This window comes from Myotis brandtii, unplaced genomic scaffold (genome assembly GCF_000412655.1).
Source record: "Myotis brandtii unplaced genomic scaffold, ASM41265v1 scaffold373, whole genome shotgun sequence".
Classification (NCBI taxonomy): domain Eukaryota; kingdom Metazoa; phylum Chordata; class Mammalia; order Chiroptera; family Vespertilionidae; genus Myotis; species Myotis brandtii.
The window spans coordinates 996,690-1,015,715 of record NW_005364339.1 but is presented as its reverse complement, the minus strand read 5'-3'; the positions used below and the strand labels follow the sequence as shown (position 1 = coordinate 1,015,715).

At 40.1% G+C, this 19,026-nt stretch overlaps 1 protein-coding gene across 3 annotated transcripts in view; it reads right to left on the bottom strand.

The window, feature by feature from the left end:
• Positions 1–19,026, bottom strand: part of PLOD2 (procollagen-lysine, 2-oxoglutarate 5-dioxygenase 2) — a 268,114-nt gene that overhangs the window by 61,777 nt on the left and 187,311 nt on the right. For all 3 annotated transcript variants that reach the window (XM_005872258.2, XM_005872259.2, XM_005872261.2), the window contains one exon: positions 15,795–15,896. In XM_005872258.2, the coding sequence (XP_005872320.1) occupies positions 15,795–15,896 (102 nt within the window). The remainder of the gene's footprint in view (positions 1–15,794; positions 15,897–19,026) is intronic.

Sequence of the window (19,026 nt, the reverse complement as noted above, 5' to 3'; positions counted from 1 at the left end):
TTGTGTGAGAGCATAGTACAAAATGATCCTACCGCTCCTTTTACCAGAGAAATTATGACTAAAATTTCTGAAACATTCTTATCTGCTTATGACTGGTACTCTCTGGCTCATGCAACTCTGGATGGAGGGGATTATTTACAGTGGAAGGGAGAATTTTTAGAGAAATGTCAGGAGCAAGCTCACGCAAACAGCGGGCGAATGATCAAATAACTTATGAAATGCTGGCAGGACTAGGACCATATAGTGATGTGCAGAATCAACTACATTATGTGCAACAAGCTTATGAGCAAATTAGACTTTGTGGGAGAAGAGCCTGGTGAACTTTACCAGCAAAAGGGGACCCTGAGGGAACTTTTAGTAAATGTTTACAGGGGTCTACAGAGTCATTTTCTGATTTTGTGGCTCGCCTCACTCAAGCATTGAGATGGCAGATTCAACATGAGACAGCAGGAGACATTTTAATTCAGCAATTAGCTTATGAAAATGCCAGTGCTGATTGTAAGAAATGCCTGACGTCTCTGAGAAAAAAATAGTACCATTATAGAAATGATTCAAGCATGTCAGAATATGGGATCAGGCACTTTTCAAGCAAACTTATTAGCTGCCACTGTAACAGCGGGGAATAAAAGATGCTTTAATTGTGGAAAAACAGGACATTTCAAAAAATAATGTAGGCAACCAAGAAGGACACAAGGTGGTGCTCAAGGGAAAGGTGTGAGCATTCCACCTCCTGATTCAAACAAGGCAGATTCAACCTCTTTATGTCCTAGATTTCAGAAAGGAAACCAATGGGCCGGTCAATGTAGATCAAAATTTCATAAAAATGGGCAGCCGTTAGATCAAGACATAGGGAATGGCCAACTGCAGGGAAAGGGCCAGAGGGGCTGCCCCCAGCCCTGTCATCAATAGGGGATTTTGCCCTGCAAGGCCCACAGTGGATTCCCTCATATGAGCCACTCCAGGGAGCACAGGCCTAGATTTTAACAGTACAATAGTGGTCACTTTGACCCCCAATATGGCTCGGCAAGCTGTTCCTACAGGAATTTGGGGACCTGTGCCACCAGGAACATTAGGATTAGTCTTAGGAAGAAGTGGAAATACTCTGAAAGGCCTACCTGTTTTGCCTGGAGTCATAGATTCAGACTATGGAGAAATCAGGCTAGGGAGAGGTCAAGGTAATACTAGAATGCAAACATATTATGTAGATTACCCCAGGACAAAGAATTGCTCAGATCCTACTTCTACCTTATATTCAGCAGGGCGAAGCTATAAATAGGCAAAGAGGAACATAAGGATTTAGAAATCTATTGGATACATGAAATTAGCAAAACCCATCCTATAATTAATTTAAGAATAGAGGGAAAACTGTTTAAAGGTTTAGTAGACACTGGAGTGGATGTCAGCGTTATCAGCAAAGAACTGTGGCCTCCAAGTTGGTCCATGGTAGAAGTTATGGGCTCTATTAGGGGGGTTGGAGTTCTTGATAATACACAACTTAGGGCTGCAGTGTTAAGGTGGCAAGATGAGGAAGGACAGGCAGGATTGTTTCAGCCCTGCATAGTCTCTGGAATTGCAGTCAACTTATGGGGCCAGGACATTTTAGAAGGTTTACAAGCTTGTATTATTACTGGCAAGGGACAGCAGTTAACTCAGATGGAATATCAGACTGGTCATATATTTAGGAAAAAATAATCAGGGAATTAAAGAGCCCATCCAAGTCAAAGGAAACCCAGGAAGACAAGGATTAGGATATCAGCCTTTTTAGGAGTGGTCACTGCTCAATCTCCTCATCCCCATGCTGATCCTATACAATGGAAAGATGATAGACCTATATGGGTAGGTCAGTGGCCATTAATGAAGGAGAAATTAGGTTATATTCATGAATTAATACAGGAACAAATAGAGGCTGGCCACATAGAGCCTTCCAATAGTCCTTGGAATACACCTATATTTACAATACCTAAGAAGGCGACAAGAAAGTAGTGAATATTGCATGATCTTAGAGTGGTTAATGCTACTAAGCATACCATGGGAGCTTTACAGTCTGGAATCCCAGCACCTTCACAAATCCCTCTAGATTTGTCTCTTATAGTAGTAGATATTAAGGATTGTTTATCATCATTCCCTTGGCACCCCAAGATAAACAAAGATTTGCCTTTTCAGTGCCACTTACACTAATAAAAGAGAAAGATGCAAATTAACCATCCCTCCGTCCCTCCGCCACTCTGCTACACCCACAAGCCATGCCCTCCAGCCAATCAGGAGCAAGTATGCAAATTAACCCAACTAAGATGGCGGCGGCCACAGAGTTGGAGCAAGCAGGAGGCTTGGTTTGCCCCCAGCAATGGAGAAGCCAAGCTTCCTGCCTGCCCTGGCTGGCCTTGGGCTCCGCTCAAGGCTACACAGTTTCAATTATAAAAGATAAAAAAATCCCAGATACCTGCTTCCATCCCGCCAAAACAAAAAAAAGAAAAAAAGGAGAGGCTGGGAGCTTGGGTCGCTGGGGGGGCGTGGCCAGCCTGAAAACGGCCATCAGCCCCTCACCCAGGCTGGCCAGGCCCCCCAGTGGAGCCCCCCCCCCACACCATGAAGGGGCTGTGGGCAGCCTGAAAACAAATGGCCCTCAGCCCCTCACCCAGGCTGGCCAGGCACCCCAGTGGGACCCTCACCCTGATCCAGGACACCCTTCAGGGCAAACCAGCTGGCCCCCACCGGTGCACTAGGCCTCTATCCTATAGAATAAAAGGGTAATATGCAAATTGACCCTAACAGCAGAACGACTGGGAATGACTGGTCACTATGACACAAACTGACCACCAGGGGGCAGACACTCAATGCAGGAGCTGCCCCCTGGTGGTCAGTGTGCTTCCACAGAGGGAGCTCTGCTTAGCCACAAGCCAGGCTGATGGCTGCCAGCACAGCGGTGTTGGCGGGAGCCTCTTCCGCCTCCTCAGCAGCGCTAAGGATGTCCGACTGCAGCTTAGGCCTGCTCCCCACTGGCAAGTGGACATCCCCTTAGGGCTCCCGGGTTGCCAGAGGATGTCTGACTGCCAGTGCAGGCCTAAGCCAGCAAGTGGTCATCCCCTGAGGGGTCCCAGACTGCGAGAGGGCACAGGCCGGGCTGAGGGACGCCCCCCCTCCGAGTGCACAAATTTTTGTGCACCAGGCCTCTAGTATCTACACTAATAAAAGAGAAACATGCAAATTGGTGTCACTCTGCTATGCCCACCAGCCAATCAGAACGACTATGCAAATTAACCCAACAAAGATGGCGGTTAATTTGCATACGCAGGCACAGAGCGAAGACTGAAGGCTCTGGCTGGAGTGAAGACTGAAAACTGAAGACTGAAGAGGCTTGGCTTCTCTGCTGTGGCCGGACCAAAGGCCTGGGTCCTGGGTGCCAGAGGAAAACCAGTGCCGGCAGCCAGGGGAAGGAAGGCCTATTGCACGAATCTTCGTGCAACGGGCCTCTAGTATTAATAATATAGAACCCATGAAAAGATATCAATGGAAAGTTTTGCCTCAAGGAATGGCTAATAGCCCCACCTGTGTCAAACATATGTAACTCAAGCTGTTCAGCCCTTAAGGGACAAATATTCCCAATGTTATATTATCCATTCATTACAGGGATGACTGGCTTTTTGCAAGTCCATGGAAAGAGCAGACTTTAGCAATGTTTTCCCAATTAGAAAAGGAACTCCCTAAATGGGGCTTAAACATTGCTCCAGAAAAGGTACAGAAAGAAATATCTAGGGACCATATCTAGGGACCATAATTGAAAACCAATGTATTAGGTCTCAAAAGGTTGAAATATGAAAAGATTGCCTTAAAACTTTAAATGACTTTCAAAAATTATTAGGGGATATTAACTGGTTAAGACCTTATCTGAAAATCTCTACGGGAGAAATGACAAACTTACTTAATATACTTAGGGGTGACTCTAATCTTTCCTCACCCCGAACATTAACAGATGAAGCTAGGAAGGAGTTACTAAGAATTGAGCAGGCAATCTCCTCAGCCCAAGTAGCACAGGTACAGCCTGAATTGCCTTTATTGGGACAGATAAATCCTATTGCAAATAGTCCCACTGGAGTCATCTCCCAAAATAAAAACTCTCCTGCTATTATGGAATGGGTCCACCTAGGGCATCAATCTTCTAAAACTGTGGTTACATATATAGAGCTCATGGCTCAGTTAATATCTCAACTCAGAAAGCGCTGCAGCAGCTTAGAGAAGAACCCCAGTGCATTTATCTTCCCCCTCACTGGGAAACAATTAGAAATGTTATTTCAAACTGATTTGAATTGGCAAATTTGACTAAGTGGATATTCAGGGGAACTTAGTTGTCACCTATTAAAAGACAAATTACTACAATTTTTATATAACACCCCCATTATTATACCGAAAAATACTAGGCAGGAACCTATTCCTGGAGCATTAACTGTTTTTACTGATGGATCATCTAATGGTAAAGCTGCTTATCATATGATGAATTCAGACCAAGTCATCCTGATCAGTCATACTTTTGTGCAAAGAATTGAATTAGAGGCTATCAAGGCTGCATTGCAGGATTTCCAAGAGCCTCTTAATATTATATCTGACTCTGCTTATGCTGTAGGCCTGGTGAATAGAATTGAAACTGCTTGATTAAAATGGCTCAGTGACCAAAGTCTACTTATACTATTTAAACAAGTTCAGCAGATTGTACAACGGAGACAATACCCTTTCTATATTATTCATATTAGGGCTCATAGCATATTACCTGGTCCTTTAACAAAAGGAAATGCACATGCTGATCAATTGGTTTCTTTATTAAAACAGGCCACAGAATCTCATCAGCCTGCCAAAATGTTGTCTAAACTATTCTCAATCACTCGACAGCAGGCAAAACACATTATCAAGGAATGTCCCACTTGCATGTTACATCTGCCTCAAGGGCCTTAATTATTTTAAATTTTTTCACTTGTAATGCTGATGGCAGGACACCCATGGAAATACACTGGTATCAGAATAATCCAAAGGAAAATGGTCTGGTTAAATTGAAAGATCCCAAGTCTGGTTTATGGAAGGGCCCTGAACCCCTAGTACCATTGGTTGAGGATACACTTGTATATTTCCAGAAAACTTCTCTAAGCCTGTGTGGATTCTGGCAAGAAATATTATACTTTATGGATCTGAGGGAGGAACTGGCCAGATTAATGAAGACCCTGCACCTGGAGCCATGCCTTGCAGCTGCAAACAATCAGCTACCCTAGCCGCAGATAGCAGCAGCCCCAAGCAACCCACTGAAGATAAGAGTGGAAGGAGAACGAGGCAGACCACAAACAGCCTGGAGGTGACCTGGGGCATAGTGAAGAAGATGGTCCAGAAAGCTGAGTGAATTTGTGAGGAGACCAGAACCCCAAGAACGCCTGAGAATGTCTTTCTTGCCATGCTAGCAGTCATCAGCTGTGTGGTAATACTACTGGGGGCAAATGGGAAAGTATATTGGACTTATGTTCCTGACCCTCCATGGGTAAGACCCTTTAAGTGGGCTGATCCCCCGCCTAATGTAGTCACCAATGATACCAAACACCTTGGTCATCCAGGAGGACCACGGGTGGGACAAGGAAGTATAGTGGCAAAGTATAATTACATGGTATCGCCACCCAGCTTCCCTTTTGTATGACAGAATCAAGCTACTGCTCCTTTGTGTGTAGAATTAGGCTTCTGGCTAGCATGGACACCAAAGAAGGGGGAAGCAAAAGCCCAAATACATCTACTATCACTACTTGCTCCAGGGTGAGGTACAGAAAATGTAACTTTACTAAGACATCCCCCCGCCCACTAAGCCATTATGTAAAAAATTTTATGAATGGCACCCCACCGAGAAAGAAATTAATTGGAAAGACTGTTATAGTGACCACCCCACCAGCAGCAAACTTAATAACAGTTTTTCCTTTGTGGATTGGAGCCCCTACGGGTCTGCGTATAGTAACAATCACATCCTAAAATGGAAGGGGATCGCATCCTATCTATATGTTGAAGCTAATCACTACTTTCATGGTATGGAGGAGGATTTGTTGGATCTCAATTACAACGTGACAATTGGCCCTTAAAAAATACGCAATGGAAATTAGCTGCTGTACTTGCACCTATTAAATGGTATAATTTTAACTAGAGCTCAGATAATTCCATTCGTACCTTATGGGGAACTCCCAATAAGACAGTATTTGCTACCGCCTATGTATTGGAAATGTTTGTACTCCTCTCAGGCCCCATCCAGATGTGCCTTAATGCTACAAGCCATCTGTATGAGGTGTCATGCACAGGCTACAACTATCCCATTGTATTAATTCTACATTCCAAAAAGATTCCCTCTTGATTTTAAAACAACCTGCTTTCACTTGGGTTCCTACTAACCTAACTGAGCCTTGGGAATCTCATCAAACCTACCAACTGTTACATGATCTGGTAATAATCTTAAAATGACAAAAAAGATTTCTTGGAATGTTAATTGCAGGAATCTTTGCCCTTGTAATGTTACTTATTTCTGTGGGCATTGCTGCTTCATCCATGGTACAAACTGTTCAACCTTCTCAGTTTGTACAACAAGTTAAGGAAAATGTAACTAAGACCTTGTCTATACAAAAAACAATTGACAGCCAGTTTGAGATAGAATTATCGGTACTAAAGTCTACAGTCTTGTAGATGGGTGATAAAATCCACAGCTTAGAGCAAAGAATATCCTTGCAGTGTCATTATAATTTTTCCCAGATTTGTGTTACCCCCATTCCCTATAATAGTACACTACACTCTAAGAATCAATAAAAAATCAGACCTAAACCGGCGGTCGGACATCCCCCGAGGGGTCCCGGATTGGAGAGGGTATAGTCTGAGATGAGGGGATACCGCCCCCCACCCCCGTGCACCGGGCCTCCAGTATATATATATTTCCCCCTTCTTTAATCTATCTTTGTATTCGTTTACTATAGGAAAAGGGGAATAGAGAGTAGATAGGCCTGAGTTGGTGATTGGAATTAACTAAGCTATTAGTAGAAGAAGAGAACAAGAAGAGGAAAAACAGAAGCAAAAAAAAAGGAAAGAAATAAAGAAAAAAACAACAAAAAACAAACATCAAGAAAAACTAAATAACAATCAAACAAACAACAACAAGACAGACAGAAAGAAAAAGGCAAAAAAATTTGGATAGTGAAAAAAGAGAAGAGAGAAGTATGTATGGGCTTGGAACAGGGAAGAGGAATTTAGATATATGAGTAAAACCAATTTTTAACAGGGAGTAAAAAGAAAGGATAGAGAATAACTAAAGCAGGGACAGGGTAAGAGAAACAGAACAAAAAAGGGGAAAATGAGGAAGAGAGTGTTGGCATAAAGGAAAAATTGAGATAGAGTAAAATAATACTAAAGGGAAAATAAAAATAGAATGTAGAACACTAATCCCAAAATAAAATAAAATAAAAGATAACATAAAATAAAACTTTAAGTGGGGGGTAGGGGAGGCCAGGGGATTGTCAAGGGCGGGGAAAAAAAAGGAGAAATATGTAATACTCTTTGTAATAATTTAAGCAATAAAAAATAAAAAAATAAAAAAAAATAAAAAAATAAAACTTTAAAAAGGGGTAAAATAATAGTATTAATAATAATAGTTAAAAATAAGAATATAATAACAAACAAGGTAAAATCAAGTGAGAGAAAAAATTAATTTCTTAAGTAAAAGATAAAAAATAAAAATGTGAAGTAGTGAAGGTCATTCACTTCCTCTACTATTCTGCTTGGCACGTCTGTTTCCTTTCAGGTAGTCAGCACAGTATTGAAGTTCCCTGCAATCCACTGCTCCTCTGTGTCATAAGCCACAACCCTGTTTTCAAGCAGGTGGGATCTCTCTGCTCTCTTTGGTTCTCAGCATGTCTTTAGTTGTATTTACACAAGAGTCAATTTCTGATACAACTCTTGGGGGGCAGTGTTTCTGTCTTAATATCTGGGGCTAAAAGGCCTCTCTACCTTGGCTCTGCACACGACTTTTCCCCTGGCTCTGTGTGCGTCTCTGCACGCATCTCTGCATGAGTCTCTGCATGCGTCTCTGTGCGTGTCTTTTCACCCTGGCTCTGCGCAGCCAGTACAGGACTTCAGGCTACCTTTCTGGGACCAGTCCAGCTGTGGGTTAATATCTAGAGTTCCCTTTTGCCAGCAGCCCTTTGGACCCCCTTCCACATTCGAGGGCTACACTGACCCTAACGGCCGCAAATTTTGTGGGGAGTATTCTTCCTCTGAGACTCTAGTGCCTGCTGCGGCTGTTTCTCCCTCCAGCCTGGCTCCCAGACCTCACCTTTCTCTAGGCAGTATCTGATCTTTCCATCTGTGGATTGCCTCACCAGCTGTGTTTAATTCGCCAGTTCCGGGTGGGTGCTGTTTGATTCAGCTGTTCCTTCTATCTGCTCTGTGAGAAGGCTCAGGGCCCATCCACGTTTTCTGCGCTGCTTTGTCTCCCCCTGAGCAAATCTCTCAGGCACCCTCGGTTGGGGAGGCTGGAGTTCTGGCATTCGTGGGTTTGCAGATGAGGTAACTAGTCCCTGGGTGTTGTGGTTGTAAGTTCCTGGGAGGTATCTGAGGTCTCCCCAGTTGAAGATAAGGCTGGGGTTCCAATCACAGTCGGTCTCCCAATCACATCTGGTCTCCCCTTCAAGATGGCGTGGTCTCTCCGGCAGAGCTGGCCACTCCAGAAGAGATTTCAGCCCCAGTAGAGGCTGCCCGGTCACGGGGGCCGTCTGCCAGTCCCCAACAGTCCCATGGAATATAGCTGTTCCTCACTCACAAAAACAGGCTCTCCCCGCACATCCACACACTCTCCTTTCATTCTCTTACTCACACACTATCTTGCAGCCTGCCGTCCCATCAGCAGCCATCTTGGATCTCCTCCCAGGTTTTTTGGCATATAATTGTTCATAGTATTTTCTTGCGATCTTTTGTAATTCTGTGATGTCAGTTGTTACTTCACCGCTTTCCTTTCTGATGTGATTTATTTGGATCCCCTCTCTTTGCTTCTTCGTGAGACTGGCTAAAATTTCATCAATCTTGCTTAAAGAACCATGTCTTGGTTTCATTGATCTTTTGTACTGTTTTATTCAGGCTCTATGTCATTTATATCTGCTCCAATCTTTATTATTTCTTTCCTTCTCTTATGCTGGGCTTTTCTTGTTGTCCTCCTTCTAATTCTTTAAGTTGTGGGGTTAAATAAGTTATTAATTGTTCTTGTTTTTTGAGGTAGGCCTGTATTGCTATGAACTTCCCTGTCAGGACTGCTTTTGCTGTGTACCAGAGATTTTAGGTTGTTGTGTGTTCATTTTCATTTGTTTTCAGAAAGTTTTTTATTTCATTCTTGATCTTGTTGGCAACCCATTCATTGTTTAATAAGATGCCATTTAGTATCCATTTGTTGGAATGTTTTTTAGGTGTTTTTACTGTATTTGATTTCTAATTTCATTTTACTGTGATCTGAGAAGATGTTTGATATGATTTCAGTCTTCTTGAACTTGTAGAGCCTTGTTTTGTGTCCTAACATGTGGTCTATCTTTGTGAATGATCCATGTAAACTTGAGAAGTAAATATATTCTGCAGCTTTGGGGTGAAATGTTCTATAAATGTCAATTAAATCCACCTGATACAGGTGTCCTTTCAAGACACTGTTTCCTTGTTAAGTTTTTGTCTGGAAGATCTAATCAGTGAAGTCAGTGGGGTAAGACCCCTGCTATGACTGTACTTTGCAGTTGATCTCTTCCTTAAAATACTATAGTTTTTTTTTATATATTTGGATATTCTTATATTTGGTGCAAATATGTTTACCAGGGTTATATGCTCTTGTTGGATCGATCCCTTTAGTATTAATGTAGTAACTTTTATTGTGTCTTTGATGGCCTTCATTTTAAAGTCTATTTTGTTGGATATGAGTATTGCTACTCCAGCTTTTTTTTTCATTTCCATTTGCATGGAAACTTTTTTTCCCCATCCCTCATTGTCATCCTGTGTGAGTCTTTTGTTCTGAGGTGGGTCTCTTGTAGGCAGCATATAATTGGGTCATATTTTTGTATCCATCATTGTCTTTTATTGGAGCATTTAATCCATTTACATTGAAGGTTGCTAGTGATAGATATTTATTGCCATTTTAATTCTTTATGCCTATGTTTCTCTCTAAATATTTCTTCTCAGCAGCCCCTATAGCATTTTTTGCAGTGCTGGTTTTGTGGTGATAAACTCATTTAATCAGTTTTTGTATGGGAAGCTCTTTATTTCACCTTTTATTTTGAATGATAGATTTGCTGAATATAGTAAGCTTGGTTTCAGATCCTTGCTTTTCATTACCTTGAGTATTTCATATCATTCCATTCTGGCCTGTAGAGTTTCTGATGAGAAATCTCCTGACAGCCTTATAGGAGCTCCTTTGTAAATAACAGTTTGCTTTTCTCTTGCTGCTTTTAAGATTCTTGTTTTGTCTTTAATTTTTGTCATTTTAATTATCTTGTGTCTAGGTGTGGGCCTGTTTGGGTTCTTCTTGCTTGGGACTCTCTGTGCCTCCTGAACATGTGTGACTTTTTCCTTTACCAGGTTATGGAAGTTTTCTGCCATTATTTCTTCAAACACATTCTCTATCCTTTGCTCACTTTCTTCCCCTTCTGGTACTCCTATTGTGCAAATAGTTATGTTTCATATTGTTCCACAACTCCTTTAAGCTGTCTTCCTGTTTTTGTATTGTTTTATTATTTTTTGTTCTGATTGATTTTTTTCTATCCTGTCTTCTAATTTATTGACTTAAATCTCTGTTTTCCCTAATCTGCTGTGTACTCCTTCCAATGCGTTTTTTATTAGTGCTATGTCACTTTCCATGATTACTTTATCATTTTGAGCATCCCTGCCATCATTATTCTGAGCTCTATGTTTGATAAATGTCTTATCTCCATGTCATTTAGTTCTTCTTCTGGAGAATTATCTTGTTCTTTCATTTGGGGATTGTTTTTGGTATCCCCATTTTGGCTGCCTGTTTATGTTTGTGACTACGCATTAGGTAGATCTACTATGCCTCCCAATTTCTAGTGTAGGACAGTGTCAGATGCTGTTTCTGACTGGCCCTGCATACCCTGTTTAGAACTATCAGCAATTTAAAGCTTGTGGTTCCCTTTGCTGGGTCTGGTGCCTTTGGATAGAAACTAGATGTGCACCAAGGTCTGCTTTTCCTAGCCCCAGGCTAAGACCCAAAGCCTCCAGAGATCTACTTCTGCCTGCAATATGATTGCATTCAGTCTTGATTAGCCTCAGGCTTTTGACCACAGGGTGAAGTGCGTTTTCAACAGGGTATGGCAATTGCTTCTGCCCACAGGCTGATTTTTATTCTCAGCCTCTTAATGGGTCTCAAAAACTCCAGAGGCTGGGGCAATAGGTTTCCTATTAGGGTGGGGCAATTGCCTGGATAGCAAAGGTCTACTGGAGAAAGATAGCTTGAGGGAATGACTCAGCCCAGGAAACAGGGGTGACTGCCCTCTGAGCTCCAAACCCAGAGCCCCCAACCCTGGATTCTCCTCACACAGCTTCAGTCCACTCTGTTCTCCCTCTGCTGGAGCCCAAGGTGAGTGCTACAAAATTCTGTGCATTGGCCCTTTAAGAGGGTGCCTGCATTTCAAGCAATCTCTCGCTGGCAGACAGCAACCCTGATGTTTTTTTTTACAGCCAAGTGTTAAGTGGGCATCTTTTTCATTTCTGGTGCTCTGGACTGGAGATCCCAGCTTGGGGTTTAGAACCCAGAGTTCTCAGTGGGAACCCCCCCCCAAAGCTAAGATATCTTTCTAGAACTTCAGCTGCTGTCTGTGGGAGCCCTGCCAGCCATTTCACAGCTCCACAATTCCTACCTGTCTCTATGTGGTCTCCACTTTCTGTCCTTGGCTATCAGAGTTCTCTCCAGCTAGTCTTCAGTTGATTATTCAGGATGGTTTTTCTGTAATTTAGTTATAGTTCCAATTTGGTCTTGGGAGTGTGTCAGTGTAGCACCCTCTTACTCCACTGCCATTTTGGAATCTTCAAAATAGTCCATTTTATATAATTTTCTTAAATTCTCTGTGTATGTTTTAGGGGATAGTTTATCTTTCATTCATTTGATGCCAACTTCTGAAATATCCATTATATTTATCACTCCTTGTGATAAGTAACATTTAGAAAAGGAATGAAAGTACCTGGCTTCAAAATTTACAAATGGTTGGGGAAGTCAGAAACCTAAGTTAACAACCATGTAATAATGTTATTACAAGAACCATATGAAATTCTTCAATATAATGCCATTTAAAGCCATCTTTTAGCCCTGGTCAGTGTGACTCAGTTTGTTGCAGCATCATCCCCTACATCAAAAGGTGACAAATTCCATATCTGATTGGGGCATGTTCAGGAGGAAACCAATTGATGTTTCTCTCTAACATTGATGTTTTTCTCTCTCTCCCTTCCTCTCCCTAAAATAATTTTAAAAAATAAAATAAAATAAAACTTTATTTTAAAGCCTGAATTTAAGTATTAAATATTTTTTAAAACCATAGATGTTAAATGCTGCAGTAGGGTACCTCTTTCCATCTTTTACCATATCATACCTCACATATTCCTTTGTTACCTAAAATCTAGGTCCTAGATTATATCCTAATATTTGTTTGCATTGAAGCATACCTTGAACACTATTGTATTTCTTTACCAATTCATTCAATCACCTAAGTATTTATTATTAAATGAATAAAAAAGCACAAACAACTAAAGACAAAATATCTACCCTCCAGTTCTTAATAATAAAGGAAAATAATACAAAGTGGATCACAACTCTCCCTTACCAAATGAGACAAAATATTTCATTTAAATTTCATAACCCTAAAGTTACTTGTTATACCAAATTTACGTGTTAGAAAAATGGAATTTAGAAAAGTTAAGCAACTCAGAACCATAAATTAGTAGGTAAAGAGTTAGGTTTCAACATGCTATACCTCCATTATCAATCTAAGTTAGTTTTCATATGCTAATGATAATAACAGTAACAATTAATATTAGGGAATGCTTAAAATGTATATATGTATAAAATGCATATATATATATATATAAAATATCATTATATATATATAATTTCATATAACCCTCCTACCAACCCTCTGAGATAGCCACTATTATTTTTATATATAAAAAAACATGCTTATGGTCCAATCTAAGAATATGGTAAGACTGAGATCTTAACTACCTACATAATTTTAATTTTTATATCTATTGTATGATAACTACATATATAAAACATATAAGAAATTTATTTTGCATACTAGAATGTTTTTCCTTTCTAGTATATTTTAATAGGCTATAAGACAAAATAGCCTAAGAATCAAGTGATTTACTCCTATATGCAAACAAAAGATAAAAATTTAACATAAATTTTTTTCTATCTTTGCACCAGAAAGTTTATGTAAATGAAACCAAACATAAAAAGTATTACCCTCCAGAATATAGAACTACTTTCTGCAAAAAAGATCGGGATAAATTTTTAAACATCGTCATGATGCAGCTTCATTCAGAAATATTCTGGCATTCTTTCCAGATAGGAAAGAGTTTGTTATTGGAGAGATTGGCTAAAAATTCTTATTTTCAAGAAAATAGAGCACTATATTAAAAGTTCTTCAGTGAATGTGGAGTTGCAGAGCACAATATCTGAAAACCTATGAATTGGGATTACAGAAACATTTTTTTCCTAAGTGACAGGTGCACTCTGTGACTAATCTGAGTCGGGTGGAGAAATAATGAAATATAGTACTCAGACATAAGAAATGTTGTAAATACTGCCATTTGCAACTCCATGGATGGATCTTGAAAATATCATGCTAAGTGAAGTAAAAGTCAGGAAAAGGAAAAAACCATATGATTTCACTCACATGTGGGTTATAAAATGGAAACTCATAGACACAGACAGCAGTATGATGGTTACCCGAGGGAGGGGCGTAGTAAAGGGTAAAGGATGTCAAATATATGATGATCGAAGATTTGATTTTGGGTGGTAGGCACACAATGCAATATACAGTTGCTATATCATAAAATTGTACACTTGAAACCTATATAATTTTATTAACCAATGTCACCCCGATAAATCTGAAAAAAGAAAGTGAGTCAGGAAAAACAAACAACTCTTAAATATGCATGAGTTACTCTTTATCCTCCTTTCAGATAGTGATAAGAATAGCAACTATTTAATTCAGGAAATTTAATGTTTTACAGTAAGAGTGTTTTGTACTTGCATGGGTCCAGAAGTTACTGGGAATTTTATTTTTGTCTAATAGTTCTACTTATTGGCAATCTATAGATTCACAATGAACTTAAGGTGAATGAAAGAAGGAATCAGCCTTAATGATCAAAATCATCCCTAGAATGCATACACATAATAGACTCCCAAGTTACAAAAACAATTTTTTGGAAGAAAACTGTTACTATAGAATATCCTAAATCTGGCCCTGGCCAGTGTGCCTCAGTTGGATGGGCACCATCCCATGCACATGAAGGGTTGTGGGTTCCACTCCTGGTCAGGGCACATGCCCAGGTTTCATTGTGTGCAGGAGGTAACCGATCTATGTTTCTCTCTCACATCACTGTTTCTTTTTCTCTTTCTTTTCCTCTCTAATAGCAATAAAAATATTTCTTTTTTTAAAAAGAATATCCTAAAACTGCTCTGGTTGTTAAAAAATCCATAAAAATATTTTATAGATAAATAATATTTCCATTGCTCATTTATCCTCTAAGTACAACTGATAAAGTATAGTATAATTCTCTATAAAATATATACAGGGTGGGGCAAAAGTAGGTTTATAGTTGTGAGTATGCAAAACACAAAATTTATTCTTGCATCATTATTTATTAATTACTGTATTATTTTCATTCTGTATATATAAGTAGCACAGTTCCTGGCATATATGATGTACATGACATCTAGGAAAAATTATACAGTGATCAAGAATATAGGATCTGGCCCTGGCTGGTTTGGCTCAGTGAATAGAACGTTGTCCTGTGGACTGAAGGGTTCCTGGTTTGATTCCGGTCAAGGGCACATGCCTGGGTTGTGGGCTCTATCCCCAGTAGGGGGTGTGCAGGAGGCGGCTGATCAAAGATTCTCTCTCATCATTGGTTTCTATCTCTCTCTCCCTCTCCCTTCCTCTCTGAAATCGATATATATATATTTCTGGAGCCAGATTGCCACAATTCAATTCCTACTTCCAACACAAAAATTATAAGCCCTTAAACAAGTTACTTAACCTGTGTATATACCTCAGTTTTCTCATTATAAAACTTAGTTGATAATGTTATCTACTGAAAATTTTATGAAGTTTAAATGAGTTAGTATATGTAAAATACTTAAAATAGTCCTTAGTTATATAATATATTATTATTTTTAAATCAAAAATTTAAAATCGAGCACAGATAAAATTAGTCAATAAAAATGCTGAAGCACTATAACCATTTTTCAATGCTTTACCAAGTTAGCAGACTAAAATAAAACAAGAACACCCAATTATAGCAAGCTATTAAATATTAGCAACCAAGCCCCTTTATGGAGGTCAATTATTAGCTGGTTTTGCTTTAAAAAATAGTTCAGATATACACAAATCTAGCAATTATCTGAATCATTGTTTTAGCTTTATAAATCCATTATCTATTTATCAAGACTATATTATCACTTTTTTACAAATAACTGTATTTCATGACAATGTCATTTTTGTTATTACATTTCACACACACTCAATTGCACTCACATTTACTGCAGACAAGTCAATTGTATCCAATTCACAAAGAGTGCACCCACTGTCCTGTGTCCATGCATTAGGTACATAGTTTCCGAAATAGTTCAGGAGAATCTAGTAAATAAAGGAGAACTGTTTCAACAAAAGTAATCCTCTACTCTCAATGTACTTTTGTTCCATGTAATTGGTACATATAACTGGGTACATTTCTTTAATAATTCTACTAATATTTATCACTTAGAGGTACATACTGAACAATGTTATCTCCAGATAATGAACCATAAAGTAGGTCAAACTTTCTCTAGAAATGCCAAAAATGCATTATAAATCATATATGTATATATATATATATATATATATATATATGTCTAATATGTTAATTATCTCTCCAACCATTCTACCTTTTGACCAGTTGCTATGATGTACACTGACCACCAGGGAGCAGGCGCTCCAACCGGTAGGTTAGCTTGCTGCTGGGGTCCGGCTGATTGGGATTGAGAGAGACGGGCTGGACATACCCTGGAGCCCTCCTGCGGTCCCTCCCAGCCCCAACCGTGAACCAAAGGGGTCCCTCGGCCTGGCCTGCACCCTCTCGCAATCCAGGACCCCTCAGGGGATGTCGGAGAGCTGGTTTCAGCCCAATACCCACAGGCCAGGCCAAGGGACCCCAACTGTACATGGGCCTTCAGTTTCATTATGTAAGGAATGATATCAGAAGAGACACAATTAAAGAAAAATGTCAAACAATGAAACATACATTTTTAATTAGGTTAATGAGACTTATTAGAAAAACACTACAAGTAAAAGCAGTCATGTGAAGAGTAAATTAGTAATAAGATAAATGTTTAAAAGATCAGCATAGATAATTACAGTGAATGGGGCAGTGGCAGTGTGATCTCTTACTAATCATCACCACACAAAACAAATACTATATAAACTTGATTACCAAAAGGCACTAAACTATGCTACTTACTGTCAAGTAGGCTTCTGGGGCACTGATTTCAGGGAAAAAAAAGCTTGCTTATTAAAACAAGCTCCTAATTACAGCCCCCCACAAATCCTATCAACAATAAACTAAAGTACAATACTACTTCCCACCCACCCACTTCAGATCTAAAAGAGCATCTCCTTTGTGACTCCTTTTCCTCTCCTTAAACACCTGTTGGCATTCCTTTTTTCTGTAAAATCTGGGTCCTTGTGTGTGTTCTGGATGAGGAAGAGGGTGAGAGAATACGGATGGAGAAAAGAGATAAACACTGTAAGATATATTCTCAGCACTCAAACAAATCTTCAATATACCTAGATTTAAACATCTTAGGGAAAATTCTGCCAATTTAATTTAAAAAATTACTACACTTTCCCTAACCAGTTTGGCTCAGTGGATAGAGCGTCAGCCTGTGGACTGAAGGGTCCCAGGTTCGATTCCAGACAAGGGCACGTACCTTAGTTGCGGGATCATCCCCAGTAGGGAGTGAGCAGGAGGCAGCTGATCAATGTGTCTCTCTCATCGATGTTTCTAGCTCTCTATCCCTCACCCTCCTCTCTGTGAAAAATCAATAAAATATATTTTTAAAAAATTACTACACTTGCCCAAGCCAATTTGGCTCAGTGAATAGAGCATCAGTCTGTGGACTGAATGGTCCTGGGTTTTATTCTGGTCAAGGGCACATACCACAGTTGCAGGCTCCATCCTGGCCCTGGTCAGAAGGCAACCAACCAAGGTGTGTCTCTCACATCTACGTTTGTCTCTGTCTCTGTCTCTCCCTTTCACTTTCTTTAAAAACCAATGGAAAAATATCATTGGGTGAGGATCAACAACAGAAAATTACTACAGTTTCTGCTGCACTTTTTAAAAAAAAATTTAAATTGATTTCAGAGAGGAAGGGAGAGGGGGAGATAGATAGAAACATCAGCACACCCCCCACTAGAGATCGAGCCCACAACCCAGGCATATGCCCTGACTGGGAATTAAATCATGACCTCCTGGTTCATAGGTAGATGCTCAACAACTGAGTCATGCTAGCCAGGCTCCACTGCATTATTAATACCTGTAGTGGTATGAACATCTGCAGATCTTTATTTTTTATTACTTATTATGTCTTTTCACAAACTAATTATTTTACTTCAAGACAGTGAAGCTGTAGCAAACTAACTTTGGCTATGACTTTCTTACTTTTAACAGGAAGCAACTGAAATCCTTATTATGCTTATATCCTTGACTCTTCATTGGAAAGGTGAGATGGACTCAAAAGAAAAAGATGTCTATCCATTAAATATGATGGTAGAAAACATACAGAAGTGCCAAGTAAATTTTTCTAGCTCCCTAAGACTCTAAAAAAGATCTTAAGGTATAGGACAATTGAGGTAATCAGTCCAGTACAATTCTACAAAAATCCTCCAAAATATCTGAGATTTCATCCAAATATTTCTATTGTACTAAAACTTAAAAATGCTGTTAAAACAAGTACAATATCAATTACAATGGGAAAATCTGTGTTAGATATTGTAGACTGAGTTACATTCAATCTGTAGAGCATACAGAAGACATGAACAGCAACTAACTCACTCACATTTCTTACAAACTACATGATAATTCAGGAAAAAAATTCCAAGGCAGGAAATATGTAGTTATGGCATTAGTTAATGTCACTTCAAGAGTCAATATGGTCACTCTGATGTGCCTCTATAACAAAAAAATTTTGAAGTTGTAAACTTACAGATGCAAACGTTAATCATTCATGTTCTATACAAAATTGTTTTTGAAGGAAAAAATAAAGCAATTCATGTGAAAATAAATCTTTTATTTAGTACTAGAGGCCCAGTGCACGAAATTCGTGCATGGGAGGGGGAAGTCCCCTCAGCCCACCCTGCACCCTCTCCAATCCGAGACCCCTTGGGAGATGTCCGACTGCCGATTTAGGCCCGATCCCTGGGATCGGGTCTAAACCAGCAGTCAGACATCCCTCTCACAATCCTGGACCCCTGGCTCATAATTGCTCACCTGCCTGCCTGCCTGGTCACCCCTAACTGCACCCTCCTGCCAGCCTGATCACCCTTAACTTCCCCCTTGGCAGCCTGTTACCCCCAAAGGCCCCCCTATGGCAGCCTGGTAACTCCTAACTGCTCCCCCCCACCCCCGCTGACCTGATTGCCCCTCACTGCCTCTGTGTGCCAGTCTGATCACCCCTTATTTCCTCCCCCTGCCAGACTGGTCACCCCCAAGTGCCCCCCCTGCCATCCTGGT